The 19,591-nt window shown below is 41.3% G+C and overlaps 1 protein-coding gene across 1 annotated transcript in view; it reads left to right on the top strand.

Moving 5' to 3' along the window:
- The window catches only part of DHTKD1 (dehydrogenase E1 and transketolase domain containing 1), a 52,521-nt gene extending 36,520 nt beyond the window's left edge, over positions 1-16,001 (top strand). The window contains exons 11-17 of the mRNA XM_022580302.2: positions 1,769-1,919; positions 2,300-2,406; positions 7,756-7,920; positions 11,016-11,098; positions 11,405-11,574; positions 13,360-13,445; positions 14,291-16,001. Coding sequence (XP_022436010.1) covers positions 1,769-1,919; positions 2,300-2,406; positions 7,756-7,920; positions 11,016-11,098; positions 11,405-11,574; positions 13,360-13,445; positions 14,291-14,395 — 867 coding nt within the window. The 3' untranslated portion in view covers positions 14,396-16,001. The remainder of the gene's footprint in view (positions 1-1,768; positions 1,920-2,299; positions 2,407-7,755; positions 7,921-11,015; positions 11,099-11,404; positions 11,575-13,359; positions 13,446-14,290) is intronic.
- The last annotated feature ends 3,590 nt before the right edge of the window (positions 16,002-19,591 follow it).

The raw sequence follows: 19,591 nt of genomic DNA, 5'->3' as shown, positions 1-19,591 counted from the left end.
CCATACTTATTAGCAGTCACACCCCATTCCTTCCTTCCCTCAGCCCCTGAAAACCACTAGTCTACTTTCTGTTTATATTGATTTATCTATTTTGGCCTTTTTATATAAACAGACTCATAAATATGTGGCTTCTTATGACTGGCTTCTTTCACTTAGCATTGTGTTTTCAAGGTCCATCGTTGTTGTAGCATGTGTCAGTATTTTATCCCTTTTTGTTGCCAAGTACTATTCTATAAATATGTAACTTAAGGACTTCCCTGGTGGTCCAGTGGTTAGGACTCCGTGCTGCCACTGCAGGGGACATGGGTTTGATCCCTGGTTGGGGAAGATCCCATATGCCTCGCAGCATGGCCAAAAAAAAAAAAAAAAGTAACTTAAAAAAATTTTTTTAGAAAAATGTTGAAACAAACACAAAATTAGAAAAAAGTTGGATGTATAATGCAAAAGGAACTTTTTCTCATTCTGAGACATCCGAGCCATCCAGATGGAAACATCAAGTTGCCAGCCTGATGCCCTACATGTGTATTTCCTACAAACTAGGTCATTCTCCTACATTACCCCAATGCAACCATCCAAGTCAGGAAGTTAACACTGAGACATGAAGACATCTGGTCCACAAACCCAGTTCAGAGTTGTGCTGCCTTGAACTGTCACATCTCTTTAGCCTCTTCAGAGATGTAATTTTATGTTCTGCTTTTTTAATCTTAACATATGGTGATGATTCTTTTGCTTTATCATGCAAACAGGATATTAGAATAATGGATTCCGAAAGGTAGGCCTTTTTCAAGTAACTTTCCCCCCCTTTGTTTGTTTGTTTTTAATTAATTTTTATTGGAGTATGGTTGCTTTACAATGTTGTGTTAGCCTCCACTGCACAAGAAAATGAATCAGCCATACACATACAGATATCCCCTACCTTTTGGACTTCCCTCCCATTTAGGTTACCACAGTGCATTAGGTAGAGTTCCCTGTGCTATGCAGTATGTTCTCATTAGTTGTCTATTTTATACATAGTATCAATAATGTATATGTGTCAATCCAAGTCTCCCAATTCCTCCCTCTCCACCTCTTTCCCCCTTGATATCCATACATTTGTTCTCTATGTCTATGTCTCTATTTCTACTTTGCAAATAAGATCACCTATACCATTTTTCTAGATTTTTAAAAATATTTATTTATTTATTTTTGACTGCGTCAGGTCTTAGTTGCAGCACATGGGCTCTTCGTTACAGCGCACAGACTTCTCTCTAGTTGTGGAGCGTGGGCTCTGGAGTACAGGCTCAGTAGTTGCAGCATGAGGGCTTAGTTGCCCCATGGCATGTGGGATCTTAGTTCTCCGACTAGGGATCGAACCCACGTCCCCTGCATTGGAAGGCAGATTTTTAACCACTGGACCACCAGGGAAGTCCCTCCCCCCACTTTGTTTTGTGACATTTTTTTAAAAAGCTCTTATGACACCATTTTACTCTCAGCTTCAAAGGTGGGGCACCTGAGAAGTTAATTTTGCTTCTCCTTCAAGAAAATCTTTAATGCCCATATTCCAAGCTTTTGTATGTCTTCCTCTGTTTGCCCCAACTTTTCCCACACACATCACTCATGGAGAGCAGGAGATGTCCTCTCTCAAAGGGATGCGGGGATGAATGAAAGCACAGCTGCCCTCACGGCCCTCCTCCTTTTTGAGCAGTTGGTACCAATATGATGCTTTACTTTAACTGATTCACATCCCATCTTCCCTGCACGACGGTTCTGTTCTCCTCCTTTGCCCTAGGTCAGCAACAGCCCACTGTCGGAAGAGGCCGTCTTGGGATTTGAGTATGGGATGAGCATCGAAAGCCCTAACCTACTGCCCCTCTGGGAGGCTCAGTTTGGCGATTTCTTCAACGGTGCCCAGATCATCTTTGACACGTTCATCTCTGGAGGTTGGTGTTGGCCTGTGGGTGTGTAGTGGACGCGTGGCACCAGCCTCACGGGGACAAATGACAGAAAAGGGGCCATAACTGCTTATGAGACTCCTGTGTACCACGGCATCCCCCCACTCCGAGAGTTGGGAGCCTGTTCTGTCATCCACTGGGGCATGGCAGCTATCAGGCAGTTAAGTAAGCTGCTAGGAAGAGCACGTAAGTCCTCTGTCAGCAGGAGGGCTGTGTCTCCTGGGGAATGTGCTTGGCTGTAGTGAATGGTGCAATGAAAATGGTTTTGGGGGGTCCAGCAACAAACTAACATGTGTCTCACCGCCCAGTCGCCCCGGGCTGTCCTGCACCTGCGTCGTGGCGTTCTTACTCCCGCTGCTGCTTTGCAGGTGAGGCCAAGTGGCTCCTCCAGAGCGGCATCGTGGTCCTCCTTCCTCACGGGTACGATGGGGCTGGACCAGAGCACTCATCTTGTCGAATAGAGCGTTTCTTGCAGGTATGTCCACTGCCTTCTGGATTCCACGAAATGTTTCCCTGCTTTCTAGGTGCTTTGAAATAGAACTGCCTCCTGCAAATACCTAATGTGAACCTTGGACTATAAGACATTGTAGTATTTGAATGAAACAGATTTAATGCAATGTCAATCAATATTCCTTGGAAACGTGATGCCTCAAGCATGTTAGTATCACGGTTTTACGGCAATGAAAGTGCTTCTTCTTTTTTTTTTTTTTTTAGTATTTATTTATTTAGGCTGTGCCAGGAGTTAGTTGCAGCATGCGGGATTTTTAGTTGCAGCATGCGGGATCTTTAGTTGCGGCACACGGGCTCAGTTGCGGCATGCGGGATCTAGTTCCCCGACCAGGGATGGAACCTGGGTCCCCTGAATTGGAAGTGTGGAGTCTTACCCACTGGACCACTCAGGGAAGTCCCTGAAAGTGCTTCTCATGCGGCAAGTATCAGTAGTTTCTGAGTCAAGCTGATCATCGGAGTCATCTAGGGGCTTTTTATAAACAGAGATACAGTGACCAACCCCAGATCTAAGTAGTGATAGTATTTTTATAAAATGATTCGTGACCATTAAAAAATGTTAAACAACAACCCAGAAATTACCGTTGTTATCTTTTGGTAAGAATCATTACCAATGCCTCTTTATGCATATTTCTAATATTTTATTATGAAAAATTTCAAACATACAGAAAAGTTGAAAAAACTTTACAAGAGAGTATTCATATGCCCACTTGCTACATTCTACTGTTAATATTTTATTATATTTGTTTTATCATGTATCTATTCATCTGCCATCCCTCTATCCATAAATCCATATAATTTTTGGATGCATTTGAAAGTAAATGGAGACATCAGTACACATCACCCTAAGTACATTAATTATCTTAGCATACAGGCCGATAAAATACATAGAAAGGTGATAGATTAGTAGATAGGTAGATAGAACAGTAGCTAGATAAATGGATATAACTGGTTGGTTAGTAGATAATGACAGAGAAATCATTTCATAAAAATTAGATTACAGAAATAAATTGGAGGTAAATTAAAGAACTAGCTGTGAAATACAAAACTACAGTTTTTCAAAGAAATATAGGAATGAGGATGCAAGAGATACAGTCTGGGAGTCATCAGTTTCTAGATGATATTTAAAGTCATGAGACTGGATGAAATTATCAAAAGAATGAGTACAGCTAGAGAAGAGAAGTTGCCCCCCAACTGAGCCCTGGGATAGACCAGCAGTTAGAGGCTGCAGGGAAGGAGAACACAGGAGGCCGAGAAGGAGCAACCAGTGAAGCTGGAGGAAGGTCCTAGAAAGCAAGTGAAGGATACATGTTAAGAAGGAGGACGTATCAAGGCCAAATCAGGATAGGACTGAGAATTAGCCGTTGGATTTAGCAATAAAGGGTTCATTTGGTGGTCGGTAACTGCAGTTTGTTTAGGTGGAGTGGTATTAGGAGTATATGGAAGGAGGAAAGTTTAACTCTTTTGAAAAGTTTTGCTGCAAATAGAACAAAGAAGTGGGAAATTTGCACCAAGAGAGGTTCTTTTTGCTTGTTTTTTTCTTTTTTCTTATTTATTTTTTTTGCTGTACGTGGGCCTCTCACTGTTGTGGCCTCTCTCGTTGCGGAGCACAGGCTCCGGACGTGCAGGCTCAGCGGCCATGGCTCACGGGCCCAGCCACTCCGCGGCATGTGGGATCTTCCCGGACCAGGGCACGAACCCGCGTCCCCTGCATCGGCAGGTGGACTCTCAACCACTGCGCCACCAGGGAAGCCCTTGCCTTTGTTTTAAAGATAGGAGAAATAACAGCATGTTTGTATGCTGATAGGAATGATCCAGTAGAGAAGAAAATATTGACGTAGGAGAGAGAGTAGAATGACTGGAGTGATGGCCTTGAGAGAGCAGGATGGGCTGGTGTCCACTGCACAAGGGATTGGATCAGCTCTAGACAGCAGCATGGCAGCTTCCTCTGTGGTAATAACCAGAAGGCAGAGAATTCGATGCAGATAATAGAACATTGTAGATGTTGTGGTGAAGGTCTGAGGAGATACTCCTGGGTCATTAGCCGAGAGTGATGGTGCAGGAGGAGATCCTGGGTTAAAGCTGTGAAATAGTCATCTGGAAGAGGAGGAGAATGAGTGAATTAGGGAAATAGAAGATAATAGTCTAAGAGCAGTGAGGGCCCACTTAAGATTCTTGGTCAAGATTTTAAAGTGAGATCCATCAGTGTGATTGCGTGTTTTCTCCAGCTTCATTCCCTGCATAGGTGCAGAAATGGGACAGATGGAAAGTTGAGATTAACTCGGCTTGTGGTTTGGAGTGAAAAAATGTCAAGGGAGTTAAGGGTGTATGCAAAAGAATGATTATAATGATTGACTATGGAATTTAGCTTAAGTAAGGAGGAGGGAGGAGATGTGAAGGGTGAAGGCCAGTGAAAAGGTGATAGGATCAATATGTTGGTGGTATTGATGAGGCCGAAGGATTGATGGAGTCAAAGTGTTAAAGGGAATTGAGCTAGAAAGGTAGGAAGTGGTGGTCAGAGTGGAATGGATAAAGTAGAGCTTATGGAGAGATCCCTGTCAGTGAAACCAGGATGTAGCCATGGAAATGAGTTGTTGAGGTAGGATGGAGGACAGAGTGATTGGAGGACAGGAGTTCAAGGAAGCAAGTTGCCAGGGTTTTGAAAGGACCATCTACATATGCATTAAAATTACCAAGTCCATGTTAATAACTTTCTCAAACCTACTTCACAGGATTACTGTGAGGCATAAAGGGTCAATATAGTAAATGCTTAGAACGGCAATCCACATTTATATGTTTGCTGTTTATTATTTTTATTATTATCGTTTCCTGTGCTTGCACTGGGATTACCTCAAGCTCTTTGTTTACACTACTAATTTTATTTTTAGCCCTGCAAAAGAATTCATATACCGATATGTAAAGTGAAGAGTGTTTGCTGTTTATATAAGCACTTGCTTACTTCATCTTCTTTCACTGTGATTATCTCAAGCTCTTTGTTCATGCCATTTCTTTTTTTTTTTTTTTTGCGGTACGTGGGCCTCTCACTGCTGTGGCCTCCCCCGCCACGGAGCACAGGCTCCGGACGCGCAGGCCCAGCGGCCACGGCCCACGGGCCCAGCCGCTCCACGGCACGTGGGATCCCCCCAGACCGGGGCACGAACCCGCTTCCCCTGCATCGGCAGGCGGACTCTCAACCACTGCGCCACCAGGGAAGCCCCATGCCATTTCTTTTTCATCCTGTCTGTTCTGCTTCTTGATGTTTCTTATTTATTTATTAGATTTGTAATGGTTGAGTTTGGTTCTCACTTGGTTTTCTTGGCATTGCACTCACCTTTCTTATCTAATTCTACTGTGTTATCTTTAAGACTATCTGCCCTTTAAAACAGTGTTGTTTTTTAAAATTGTGGTAAGAACACTTAACATGAGACCTACCCTCTTAACAGATTGTTAAGTGTGCATTGCAATACTGTTGACTGTAGCTACTATGTTGTACGGCAGATCTCTAGAACTTATTCATCTTACATAACAGAAACCTTATACCCCTTGACTAGCAACTCTCCATTTCCCCTTCCCTGCCCCTGGCAACCACTGCTCTGCTTTCTGCTTCTCTGAGTTTGACTATTTTAGATTGCTCATATAACTGGAATTGTGCAGTATCTGTACGTCACTTAGCATAATGTCCTCAGAGCTCATCTGTGTTACTGCAAAGTGCAGGATTTCCTTCCTTGAACTGGCTGAGTAATATTACATATATAGATGAAAATACCTATATACCACATAGCACATTTCCTTTATCCATTCATCCATAGATGACCATTTAGGTTGCTTCCACATCTTGGCTATCATGAGTAGTGTTGCAATGAACATGGGAGTGCAAATACCTCTTTGAGATCCTGATTTCAGTTCTTTTGGTTAAATACTCAGAAGTGGGATTTCTGGATCATACAGTAATTCCGTTATTAATTTTTTGAGGAGCCCCCATGCTGTTTTCCGTAGTGACTATACCAATTTACTTTCCTACCAACAGTGTACAAGGGCTCCCTTTTCTCCACATCCTTGCCAATACTTATGTCTTTTGTTAAAATTGGCTGCCTTTTGCCTGCTATGTTCCTTTCTTTTTGTCCCCCCCTTATAAAAAATTATAAGGGGCTGTATAATATTTACATTGTTGCTATATCATTTTATTTCATCTTGTCTTTGATTATTTAGGGCAATTCTTCAAAACCGTATAGTTTCCCTGAGAGGGTGTGGGTGAATTCCCCTTAATTTTCCTTCCCATTTGGTACCAATTTACCTTCTTAGAACAACAGTTGAGAATAGCCTCCAGTACATGAAGCCTGAGGACGTGGCGTGGGAGGACATAGCTCTGCTGGACAGAGGGTTTTTCTTGCTAAATTCCGGTGTCCCTTCTGAGATTCAATAGCTAAGCCCATACAAGGGTCCACTCCCTGGTCAGGGCTGTGTATTACTTCCGTGGGCCTCTCTTTCCTTGGCATGTCCTGGCCCTGGAAGCAGCAAGCCTGGCAGCCCCATCTGCCTCCACTGAATTCTGCAGGGGCTTCAGCCCTAGATTTTGCCTTTTTTTACCCAGGGTGCCACTCACACCCTGTCACCACATTGGAGGAGCCCAGTAAAAATCTCAGGATTTTGTCAACTCACTTACTTTCCTCTGTACTGCTCCTTGATCAGGGTTAGGAGACATGCCTCAAGTTTCTGTCCCAGCAGGATCTTCTGAGATTTCATTCCTTGCCCTCGATTTTTCAACCTCGTTAGCTGCTCTCGTTCTTGTCTCTGAAACAAACTATACTTACATTTACTCCATCAGGAGAGTGAGATTCAGATAGTGCATTCTTCCAACATCTTCACTCCACAGTCATCAGCATCTGTACTTTTCAAAAAGTCTCCTCCAGATGCTTTTTTTTTTTTTAATTTTAATTTTTTTTGGTCATGCCACATGGCTTGTGGGATCTTAGTTCCCTGACCAGGGATAGAACTCGGGCCCTTGGCAGTGAAAGCTCCAAGTCCCAACCACTGGACCACCAGGGAAGTCCCCACCTCCACATGCTTCCTGCAGTCAGCTGTGTTTGGAAAGAACCACATTAAAACACACAGACTTGGCCGATGGGGAGCCATCAGGCTTCTCCTCTGGTGAATTCTTCACAGGTCATAAATTTACCTTCTGGTCTTTTTCTGTAATGAAGAGACACATCTCTTCTCCTGCTCATCAAGAGCCCCGTGTCCCCCTTAGGATAGCCTGTGCCCTTAGGATGGAATGAGATGACCCGACTGTCTGCCCTTCCTCTCACTTCCCTCCCAGATGTGTGACAGCGTGGAGGAGGGCGTGGACGGGGATACCGTGAACATGTGCATGGCTTACCCCTCCACGCCCGCCCAGTACTTTCACCTGCTACGGAGACAGATGGTCCGGAACTTCAGGAAGCCCCTCATCCTTGCTTCTCCGAAGATGTTGCTCAGACTCCCTGTAAGTAGAAAAAGCTGGTTATTAGTCTTTTTTCTCCTGTCATTTTTTTTCCCCTGCATTTTCATCTCTTTTCTGTATCTGATTGTAGATGCAAATGACAGAAGCATCTCTTTGGTTTTAGTTGGCCATGCTGCTTTGTCTCTCCCTTTTTCTCTTTTTTTAACCTTTCAAGAATAACTAGAAATCTAAGTCGCTCTCAGTTTCATTGTCACGAAGGACAGGCCTAGCACATATTATAACCCTGGCATCCCAGTCTGAGCAGAAATAATCTTTCAGGAAAAGTTTCAAAGTCCAAATGGTCTCAGCACTGCTATGTTGATAGTTGCAAGTTGGGAATTGAAAGTACTTTGATGAAAATGAGTGGTTTTAGTCATTGACTTTTATTTAGACTTTTTCTGTTAAATGATTTATCACCGGTAGAGTCCGTTTCAAACACTGTAACAATATAGCTTATCACTACCTGGCTTTACAAGAGTATATTTTCTCTTGGTTTACCAGAACTAAGTGTTAAGCGCACATGTTTTTTTAAATCACACAAATATGCTAGTTTTCAAGTGGCAGAGTTCAAGATAAGAAACACTGCTAAGCATATATTTATCCCACCTGCTATAATTTTTGTCAGTTTTGTATGAGAGTCTGAATTAGGATTAACATTCGAAAAACCTCTGCATTTACTTGGTTGCCACTGCTGAGGTGATCTAAGTCGTTTAGGACTTGGCTGTTTGAGATGACCTTGTGCTTCTCACAAAGGTTAGAGAACGTGTATTTGGAAGTGAGGGGTGTTGAGGGAAGCTGCCAGTGATTTGCCTTCACCGGTTGCCTTTTTTGGCGTTTCTAGCATCTGCAGGGGAGTAAGGTGACCCTTGTTCTCACAGTCGGTCAAGGGTACTTGAGTGATCCCAGAGTGAGCGCCCCCTTAAATTTTGCTCTCCAGGCCCCTCACCTGTCTCACCCCAGCCTCAGGGGTCAATAATGAGGAAATGCACTTCAAGTTCTTTCACCAATGGCTGAAAGTTCATTTGTTTGGTCTGCTTATTCTCTCTGTGAACAACCTTATGAATTTTGAGATGGTTTCATGAGCATCATGGGACATTCAAGACAAACAAATTCAGTCCCTTTACACCATCTTTCTGATGGGGCTGTCTTGACGCCGATATTTTGAAACAGCAATGTGAAAGGAGCCAAGTCTAAATGTAAAGTTACTATAATTTTGCTCTGGGTCTTAGTTGCGGCATGTGGGATCTAGTTCCCTGACCAGGGATCGAACCCGCACCCCCGGCATTGGAAGGCAGAGTCTTAACCACCGGAACACCAGGGAAGTCCTGATCTGGGATTCTTAAACCCAACTTTCATTGTATCCCTAACATTGTCACCTGCTCTCTCAATCATAACTAAAAGGAGTGCAATGATATTAAATAAAATGCATGTATATTATTAGGTATTGAGTGAACTATTAGAAGTTTTGTTGAGCATTTCTTTTGCTGTTTGAAACTGAAAACGAGTTCATTTTCTGGCCCTAATGCTCCACCCCTCTCCCCAAGTCTAATATACAACTTATTAAATAAGTGAAGCCTTCCTTGGGGAGCTTAAAAAATATCAACAGCTATCTTATAGACTTTCAAGTGAAGAACTACTCTTATTAAGTAGTCAAATATTTTCATTAAACATATAAGTCCTTTTGTTAATGGAAAGTCAGTACAACCAGTATTGAATTCTGATTTCTTCCTGAAAATTGGATTATTGGTACAAGTGATCTAGCAGAATATAATAGCCAGCCTTCTCTATCCATGGCCCACTCAGAGATGACTTGCCATGTAGCAGACATGACTCAGGGGTACAGGGAGTTTGTCTGTCAAGTGGTACCAAAATCCCACCCCAGTTTCCCACCTAACTCTGAACTCTGAACCTTTTGATTCCTGCTGTAGGAAGTGGGGACTGACAAAAGGCTCTGGTTCAGAAGGGAGAAAAATTGCCTCTATCACACATTATTTACTAATAAGCATAGCTGAATAGCTAATATTAATTTTTTAGGTTACATACAGTATCCCAGCATCAGTGTGGCTGCCCTCAATGGCCTAGTCTAAATGTCATATACCCATTTGGGGCTAGACTATAGGGAAACTAACTAGATGATAGCAAAAGGGATCAAATCCCTCACCTTGGCTTCATCAGTTTTCTACTTTAAGTTCTTTGCAACAAGCATTTATTTGCCGCACCACGCAGCTTGTAGGATCTTTGTTCCCTGACCAGGGATTGAACCTGGGCCCTCGGCAGTGAAAGCACTGAGTCCTCACCACTGGACTGCCAGGGAGTTCCCAAGTATTTTTTTAAATTGGGCTCAGTAATAAAATTTCTTTTCATCGTGGAAATATTCATATGTTGTTCCTACTTGTTCTGTTTCATTTATAAATTATAGTCAAAATCCTAAAGACAGAAATAATTGCCCTAACTCAGCTATTCCGGTTCACAATATAAATTTTATAAAATGTTGTTTCTGATTCCAATTCCAAAAAGTTAAGGTGTAGTTTTTATTGATAATAAAGTTGAGTCATCACACTGCAAATTTTTTTTTTTTGGATGCGTTGGGTCTTCGTTGTGGTCCACGGGCTTCTCATTGCGGTGGCTTCTCTTGTTGCGGAGCACGGGCTCTAGGCGCGTGGGCTCAGTAGTTGTGGCTCTTGGGCTCTAGAGCGCAGGCTCAGTAGTTGTGGTGCACGGGCTTAGTTGCTCCACAGCATGTGGGATCTTCACGGACTAGGGCTTGAACCCGTGTCCCTTGCACTGGCAGGCAGATTCTCAACCACTGTGCCACCAGGGAAGTCCCCCACACTGAAATTTTGACTGTTAAAATTTATTGTGGCACCAAGCAAAAGGCGATCTTATGTAACCTCAGAAAAATATTTTATTCTGAAGTATACAGAACAGATACTTTTGGGAAAGATATTTTGTTTAATAGTACATATGTTTACTTATAGTCCCAGGAGAGAATTTTGATACTAGTTTTTGGGAAAGATCCCTGATAAATAAAAGCATCTTCAGGTCCTTGCCCTTGGTTGATAGATTTGTGGCTTTTTTCTCCCCCTCCCCCTCCTTAGGCAGCTGTGTCAACCCTTCAAGAAATGGCACCAGGAACAGCATTCAAACCAGTCATTGGTGATTCATCTGTGGATCCAAAAAAGTAATCTGATGTGGAGCTCTCTTTTCATACTCTGCAGTAGATTTGTAGTGAGTGGGAAAACTAGTTCATGTTAAGTGAACCAAGCGACCCAAATCTTCTCTATCCTTATATAAGTCCTTTAAGTTCATGGGGTAGGAGTTAGAATATGCACAGAGCCAGGGCACAGCATGACTGAACCCCACTACAACGCCCCCGCTGCTTCAGTGGTGAAGCATTTAAATCTCTGTGGTCTCCCCCTTTCTTCTGCTACAGTTCTTACTTTAAGATATTTCTCCCCCGCCTCACTGTCCCTTTTCTACCCAACAGGGTTAAGAGTTTAGTGTTCTGCTGCGGCAAACACTTCTATGCCCTGCTGAAGCAAAGAGAATCTTTGGAGGCCAGGAAGCATGACTTTGCCATCATCCGAATGGAAGAACTCTGCCCTTTCCCACTCGATTCGCTGCAGGAAGAGATGAGCAAATACAAACATGTTAGAGGTAAAGGGTCCTTCTTCTTAGGCTTTTTTGGTTTTAAGTTACCTGAAACCTATTTGAACTATCTCAAATAAAAAGATGGTACTGGAGCAGTGAGAGTTATTAGAAAGTTGAATCTCATGGAATCTGGAGATATGAAAGTAATACAACTGAAGCCAGTGTCTCTATGTCTTTTTTGGTGTCCCTTTGGGTGTCCCTTTCGTTCTCCCCCACTTTCGTATAAGACATCGAATTTCTTGAGTTTGGAGGGAATCAGTGCTATACAATCGTTTATGATATATCCGGTATAATTGTAAAAGATAAGCCTTTTCAACAGATGGGGCTGGAATGATTAGATATCTATGTGCACCTTATACAGAAATTAACTCAAAGTTGATCATAGACCTCAATGTAAAACTATAAAGCTTCTAGAAGGAAGTGGATGAAAATCTTCCTGACCTTGGGTTAGGCAAGAAGTGCTTAGACATAACACCAAAAGCACGTTCCAGAAAAGAAAAAGTAGATTTTACCAAAATGAAAAACTTTTGCACTGCAAAAGGCACTGCAAAGAATATAAAAAAGACAAGCCACAAACCGGGAGAAAGTATTTGTAAAAACATATCTGACAAAGGACTCTCCAGAATGTTGAAAGAGCTCTGAAAACTCAAGTTAGAAAACATATAATCCAGTTTTTCAAAAGGTGCAAAAGAACTGAACAGTCATTTTACCAAAGAATCAGATGGCAAATACCCATATGAGAAGATCATCAACATGATTAGTGATAGGGAAATGCAAATTACGCCAAAATGAGATATGGCTACATACCTATTAGAATGGCTAAAATGAAAACAAAACAATATCAAGGACTGATCAGGATGCAGAGCAACTGGGACCTTCATTCACTGCTGGTGGGAATGCAAACTCATACAGCCACTCTGGAAAACAGTTTTGTCAGTTTCTCATGCAGCTACACACAGAGTTTCCTTACCACGCAGCAGTCCCACTCCTAGGTATTTACTCAAGAGAAAGGAAAAATCCATATGTGAATATTTATAGTGGCTGTATTCATAATTGCCCCAAGCTGGAAGCAGCCAAAACATCCTTCAACTGGTGAATGAAGAAACAATCTCATTGTGCATCCCTACAGTATCATGCTCCTTAAGAGTAAAAGAGAGTGAACTATCGCTAGCGGCAAAACGACTGACGGATTTTGCTAATTCACAGAAGCCCAGACCAAAAGGCTGTATACTGTGTGATTCCACTTACCTGATGCTCTGGAAAAGGCAAAACTTCGGGGATAGAGAAAAGATCGGTGGTTGCCAGAGGTTGGGGGTGGGAGGAAGAGCTGAGCACAAAGGGTCAGGATGAGGGAATATTTGGGGTTTAGAGAATTGTTCTGTATCATGATTGTGGTGATGGATACGTGACTATGCATTTCTCAAAAAGAAAAAAGACAACACTGTGCCATATTGGAAAGGTAATAATATATTTACTTGAGGATATGTGTGTGTGTGTGTGTGTGTGTATATGTAACTATGTGTGTATATGTGTCTATATACATATATAACATGTATAGTATACGTATGTGTATGTATGTGCACACACATGCATATATAGTGTGTCTGTGTGTGTAGTATGTTGTATATATTTACTTGAGGATATGTGTGTATGTGTATGTGTGTATATACATATATAACATGTATAGTATGTGTATGTGTGTGCACACACATGCATATATAGTGTGTCTGTGTGTGTAGTATGTTGTATATATTTACTTGAGGTACTGAGATGAACTTTCTTCTTTCATAGATTTTATTTGGAGTCAGGAGGAGCCTCAGAACATGGGTCCTTGGTTTTTTGTTTCTCCAAGGTTTGAAAAGCAACTGGCCTGCAAGGTGATAGCTCTTTCTCCTTTGCAGTGTTTTGTGTGTGTCCCTTTTCTCCTATTGGAGTGCCACCAAATAGGTTTATCCCCTATTATCAGTCCAAAGCTTCTAAAGATAAACTAAAATATAAAACCTAGTTTTAGGCTCCTTTTTCAGACTAAACTTCTGAGTGTTTAGCAAGATGTATATGTGTAGCTACTAGTATCATGTTAAAAAACAAAACAAAAACAAGGATTATACTTGAAAAGGTAGAAGACCTACCTGTCGTCTACCGTTCCCGTTAGCCTACTCAGCATTCTTGTCCCAAAGGTCAGTATCCAAGCCCCGGGGGAGGAGAGCGATGAGCTCGCTTGTTTTACAGTAACACTTATTCCAGGCCCACCTGCAAAGCTGGTAGACATCGGGGGCCAAATTCTTTTTTACCTCTTTGTTACCTCTTTTTACCTGTTTTCCTCTTTGAAGAGGAAAACAAGGAGAAGAACAGTTGTGCTTCTGTTTATCTTTCTATTCTGCTTTGATTAAAACTCAGGTCACTTGATACCAGTTTATGGCACTCAAATCATTTTCACCTGTAAATAGTTCTAATTTAGGAAACTCTACAGCTAAAACCAACTAACAGTTACCTAAGAATAGGACAGATTCCAAAATATGTCTCACCTTATCACGCCTGGAATTTAGTTTTCAGTTGTGACATAGATCTCCCTGCAATCTATTTTACGTAACACATTATTTTCCAAAAAGGTGATTTATAGTTGAATCAGCTTCAGAGAAATACATGCACATCCCTGGACGAGCTAAGCAGAGCTCTGGTCTAGTCCAAATGTCATTGTATTTCTTTTCTGCTCCAACGCTAGCTCCGTCTGGTGAGCCGACCCGCGTTGCCGGTACCTGCTGTAGGAATCGGCAGCGTTCATCTAGAGCAGCATGAAGAAGTCCTCGCCAAGACCTTCACCCAATGATGCCCTTCGAAGAAACACTACTTACTTGTAAGAAAACTGCCATAAAAAGAAAGGCTTGCCTCCTCCACTCTCTCCTCCTTCCATTAGGTGCCACAAAAAGAATGTATTCCTTGAAGATGTTGGGATTGATGAGGACAGAGGAGAGGTTAATCTAGAAGAATACATGGAACAGCCAAAGGAATTGTTCATCAAGATGTGAATCCTACAAGTCACTTTCGTCCTTAAAAGTACCATAGTGTTATATTCTGTTAGACCTGCGTGGGTTGTAGAGCTAGGTCCTTATCCGGATGTTTCCAGACTCGACTCTTTCTAATTAACTGGGTGTACCCAGGAAAAGTTCTTGAGTCTGAATTTATAGTTGCATAGGGATTACCTCAACATTACCTCCCTATTTTCTTGATGCATGTGACTTTCATGAATTTTCCCTTTTTTATTCAAAGTCCCTGACTACCTGTATTTTCAATTTATGTCATCTCTGGTACTGCTTTCCAGCCACTGTGAAAAATGTTTCACCAAATCATTTTCACCTGTAAATAGTTCTAATTTAGGAAACTCTACAGCTAAAACCAACTAACAGTTACCTAAGAATAGGGCAGATTCCAGAATATGTCTCACCTTATCATGCCTGGAATTTAGTTTTCAGTTGTGACATAGATCTCCCTGCAATCTATTTTATGTAACACATTATGTAACACTATAGCAAAACTGTATTATTCCTGATTTGTGTTCTTCACGATCACTGTTTTACCCATTATCCTTAAATATAGGTCTTATTAAATATAAACCTCCGGGTGTGTGATCCTTTAGCACAGTATTATTATGCTGAGTTATAGTTACGATGAAATTGGTTAGTGGTCCACTTTGCCATAGTATCTTTTTTCTTTTTCCTTAAATTGTTCTTGCCGCGATACCTTAGTATTTTTAATTACCTCTGGGTGTCTGATATGGGGATTTCAGCCCCTGGTTGATCATCAGCCTTGCCTCTAACAGTCCCTGCTGTCATATGATGTTAATTTGTGATACTTAAGGGTCACTTTAACTTTGATAGCAGGAACTTCCCAACATCAGGCACTTTCTGGATTTCTAGAGGTCACCAACCCACCCCCTTATTCTGAAATTAAGCTTAACTGGAAGTATAACTAAATATCACCAAACTGTGTCCGCTTACCTGGCTTGGTGCTGCAGAGCACTACCATGTGCCATGCTTGTGCCGGGACACTGTTTTTCTCAGAAATGGGGGAAATACCGGGGCCCTGTAACACCCTCTCCACTTTTACTGGCAACTTTTAATGTCTTTCAGAATCGCTGTATAGGTTGTTCTGGCCACAGCAGTAGATTCGTGATTCACATCTTAAACGTGTACATCAGTGTACTGATTTACCGTGTCTGTAATATTCACATCCCTTTTATTCCTATACACGTGAATGCTTTCTTCCTTCGCCAAGCCTTATAAACCATGTAAATTAGTGCAGGCCTTATAAATCATGTAACTTAGTGTCACACATGTCAACCAGTAAAATTACAAAGGTCTGCTTAATGAGAATGGTTATCAATGTTGTATATTGAACTAGAAAAAAAATAAAAGCACAGTGCCATTTTTTTTTCAGATCTCTCGGTTTCTTGAGTTAAAACATTTCAAAAGTCTGAGCACAAAATGAGATGGAAAACCAGATTTTTTTTTTAGTGGAGATCTCTCCAGATTTCTAACTTTACACCTCACGAGTCTGTTTCCTGTTACACCTCCAACCTGAGCCGTGAAATGTCTTCTGTATCTTAACCTTACTCTCAATCACCAGTGCAACGTGGATCAGCATTTTGAATTACCTTGCAGGAAGAGGCCATTTGAAGAATTCCAGATCAAATACTCACATAATAAAGAATGGGATAAATATATCAATAATAAAGTAAAATATTTTAAAAATTGATAATGTGGTATTAATATCCCATTAATGTAAATCTATGCTAGAAGCACAGAGTCTGAACCACTGGACCGCCAGGGAAGTCCCCCAAATTTTCTTTTTTATAAGAACAATTTTGCTCAGTTTTCCTATATTTTCCGTACACATACTATAAGCAAAAATATTCTAAAGCATAGCCATTTGGGGGCTGACTGTATTACCTTTGAAGTTTTATTATTTTAAAAAATTCCTCGGCTGGCAATAGAAACAGTATCACTTTTGCAAAATTGAAGAAATATGGTTTTAGCAATTAAGGGTTACACAGGAAGGAAGTCACAGATTAAGAATCAAGACTTTTGGTCAAAGAAAGACAAATACCATATGATATCACTCATATGTGGAATTAAAATATGGTACAAATGAACTTATTTACAAAACAGAGACAGACTCACACACCTTGAAAACAAATTTATGGTTACCAAAGGGGAAAGGGGGTGGGGGAGAGATAAATTAGGAGCTTGGGATTAATGGATATCACTACTATATATAAAATAGATAAACAACAAGGTCCTGCTCTATAGCACAGGGAACTGTATTCAATATCCTATAATAAACCATAATGGAAACAAATCTGCAAAAGAATATATATGTATGTATATATGATATTGAATCACTTTGCTGTACACCTGAAACACTGTAAATCAACTATACTTAGATTTAAAGAAAGAAGGAAAGAAAGAAAGAATCAAGACTTGGGTCTTGAGGTTCCTCAAGCCTTTTACCTAATTTCTCTTAGATGTACTTGGATATTTGGTTTACATTTTTCAGCTTCTCAGAGGATTCAGGCTAAAACTATTAAATTTTGGGGAAATTTGGACAAAATGTTTAAATCCTCAATATTTGTAACACACTATTACACAAGTAGACAATTCCTAAATTATTCTATGGAAGTAGTAATTCACTGTCATGTTTGTATTTAAATCTGATAAAGCACAATCTAAAGCGGACTGTTAGTTCCCCATGGCTAGCTGCAAAATCAGTTAATTTTAGCAAACTTTTAATAAAAGTACACTACTTTAGTGTTGTTTCCCTGTGTCTTCTCTGACTCACATGAAGAACCAGCTATAATGGAACAAAGATAAGATATGATCCTGTAAGAGTAGAATGGTATTTCCTCAATAAATAGTTTATTGAACATGTGTTGCATATATGGCATTGTTCTGGACATTAGAAACACATGAAATTTAGAGATAAAATGGGTTGCCCACTGCCCCAACGGACTAATAATCTGAGAAGACAAAATACTTTACATGCAGAGAGAGATTCTTGCTGAATATGCTTAAAACAAGGGGGAAGGTCATGATAGAGTGATATTCCTGATAGATGTAGATTAGGTGGCGTCTTGTGGTTATGCAAGGAAAAGTCCTGAGTGGCAAGTAGTAGCAGAAAGACGGAAGAATCTTGGAAAGGGAATTCACAAAAGTTATCTAGGGTATATTCCCAGCTTGTTCCCAGGCTTTTCCTTGAACCAGCGAGCTGTCCCAGAAACAGGTAGTAAAGAGAGAACTTTTCTGGTAAGGGGCCTGAGGTGACCTCTAAAAATGGTTCGCTATTCACTTAACCCAGAAAACCCCACAAAATCATGCAAGTCAAGAGGTTCAAATCTTCATGTTCACTTTAAGAACACTCATGAAACTGCCCAGGCCATTAAGGTATGCATATCCGAAAAGCCACCAAGTATCTGAAGGATGTCACTTTAAAGAAGCAATGTGTGCCATTCTGTTGTTACAGTGGTGGAGTTGGTAGGTGTGGCCAGGCCAAAGAGCGGGGCTGGACCCAGGGTCGGTGGCCCAAAAAGAGTGCTGAATTTTTACTGCACATGCTCAAAAATGCAGAGAGTAATGCTGAACTTAAGGGCTTAGATGTAGAGTCTCTGGTCATTGAGCAAATCCAGGCGAACAAAGCCCCAACGATGTGGTGCAGGACTTACAGAGCTCATGGCCGGATCAACCATACATGAGCTCTCCCTGCCACATTGAGATGATCCTTACTGAAAAAGAACAGATTGTTCCTAAACCAGAAGAGGAGGTTGCACAGAAGAAAAATATCCCAGAAGAAACTGAAGAAACAAAAACTTATGGCCCGGGAATAAATGCCGCAAAAAATAAATGTTAAAAAAAAAAAAAAGAGAGAGAGGGAGAGGTACAGGCCACTCTTCTCCTTCTGTCAATTAGATTTTCAATTTAGCTCATCTTTATTGAAAGGATTCACGAAATTAGTTCACAATCTAGTGTCAAAACTGTATTTAAGTCAAACACTTGCAGGTAACTGAAAATGATACAAAAATTAAATAAGACCCTCCCTGCTCTCCAGAAGTTTATGGTGTACTAGGGGAGATTAGGCAAGTATGAAAATGACTAAAACAAAGTAGAATGAGAGAAGAATGAAGTCACAGGATGTGCAGTGATGGTTATGGCAGATTGCATTTTCCAAAAGGCCAGAGTCATATTTTGTGTCCCACAAGCTCTTCCAGAATCTTACCACATCCTCACCTGGAGGTGGAGTCTATTTCCCTTCCCTCTTGAAGTTGAGCAAGACTTTGTGGCTGCCTCTATAAATGCAATGCACTGAAAGTGATGCTGGGTCACTTCCAAGGACATGCCTTGGTACCCAGCTGCCATGTTGTGGGGAAGCCCAGGCCACATGGAGAAGCCACATGGAGATGTTGGAGCTGACAGCCAGCATCAAATGCCAGACTTGTGAGTGAGAGCGCCTTCTGATAATTCAAGTCCTCAGCCTTGGACCTGTTGCAGATGACCCCAAGTGGAGCAGAGACTCATGCAAGCCCAGCCTAAATTGCCATATATATATGCCATATATATATATGTATGTGCATGTATGTATATGTACATAACTTTGTTTAAAGACAAACACAGCTGGACACTAAAGTGCTAAGGACAGATTTTATTCAGTAATATACTATGTGTTGCATAAGGGAAAAGAATCCAGTGTGAATTAAACCCAACTTTGATTTGGACTGGCCTTTTAAGAGGAGAGTGAGAGAATGGGAAGAGGGCAGTGAGTGGAGGCTCAGTAGAGTCAGGAAAGTGAAAAATTAAGTGAAAAAAGCTGTAAGGTTTGGTCCATGTGAAACCCATCCAGGTTTGTTAAGTGGTGCTAATGGAAGTTAAGGTCCTATCCTTCCACAGAGGTTGGGAGCCAGAGATCCTGCCTTCAAGTGTTGGCTGGAAGAAACGGTAAATTCTTTTGGCAGCCTTGAGCTTTCCCAGACAGATAC

Source organism: Delphinapterus leucas, chromosome 2 (genome assembly GCF_059928025.1).
Source record: "Delphinapterus leucas isolate spDelLeu-1000000601 "Yukka" chromosome 2, BTC_Dleu_Yukka2, whole genome shotgun sequence".
Taxonomy (NCBI): Eukaryota; Metazoa; Chordata; class Mammalia; order Artiodactyla; family Monodontidae; genus Delphinapterus; species Delphinapterus leucas.
Note: the sequence above shows the minus strand (reverse complement) of the source record. Positions and strands in the feature narration are given on the sequence as shown.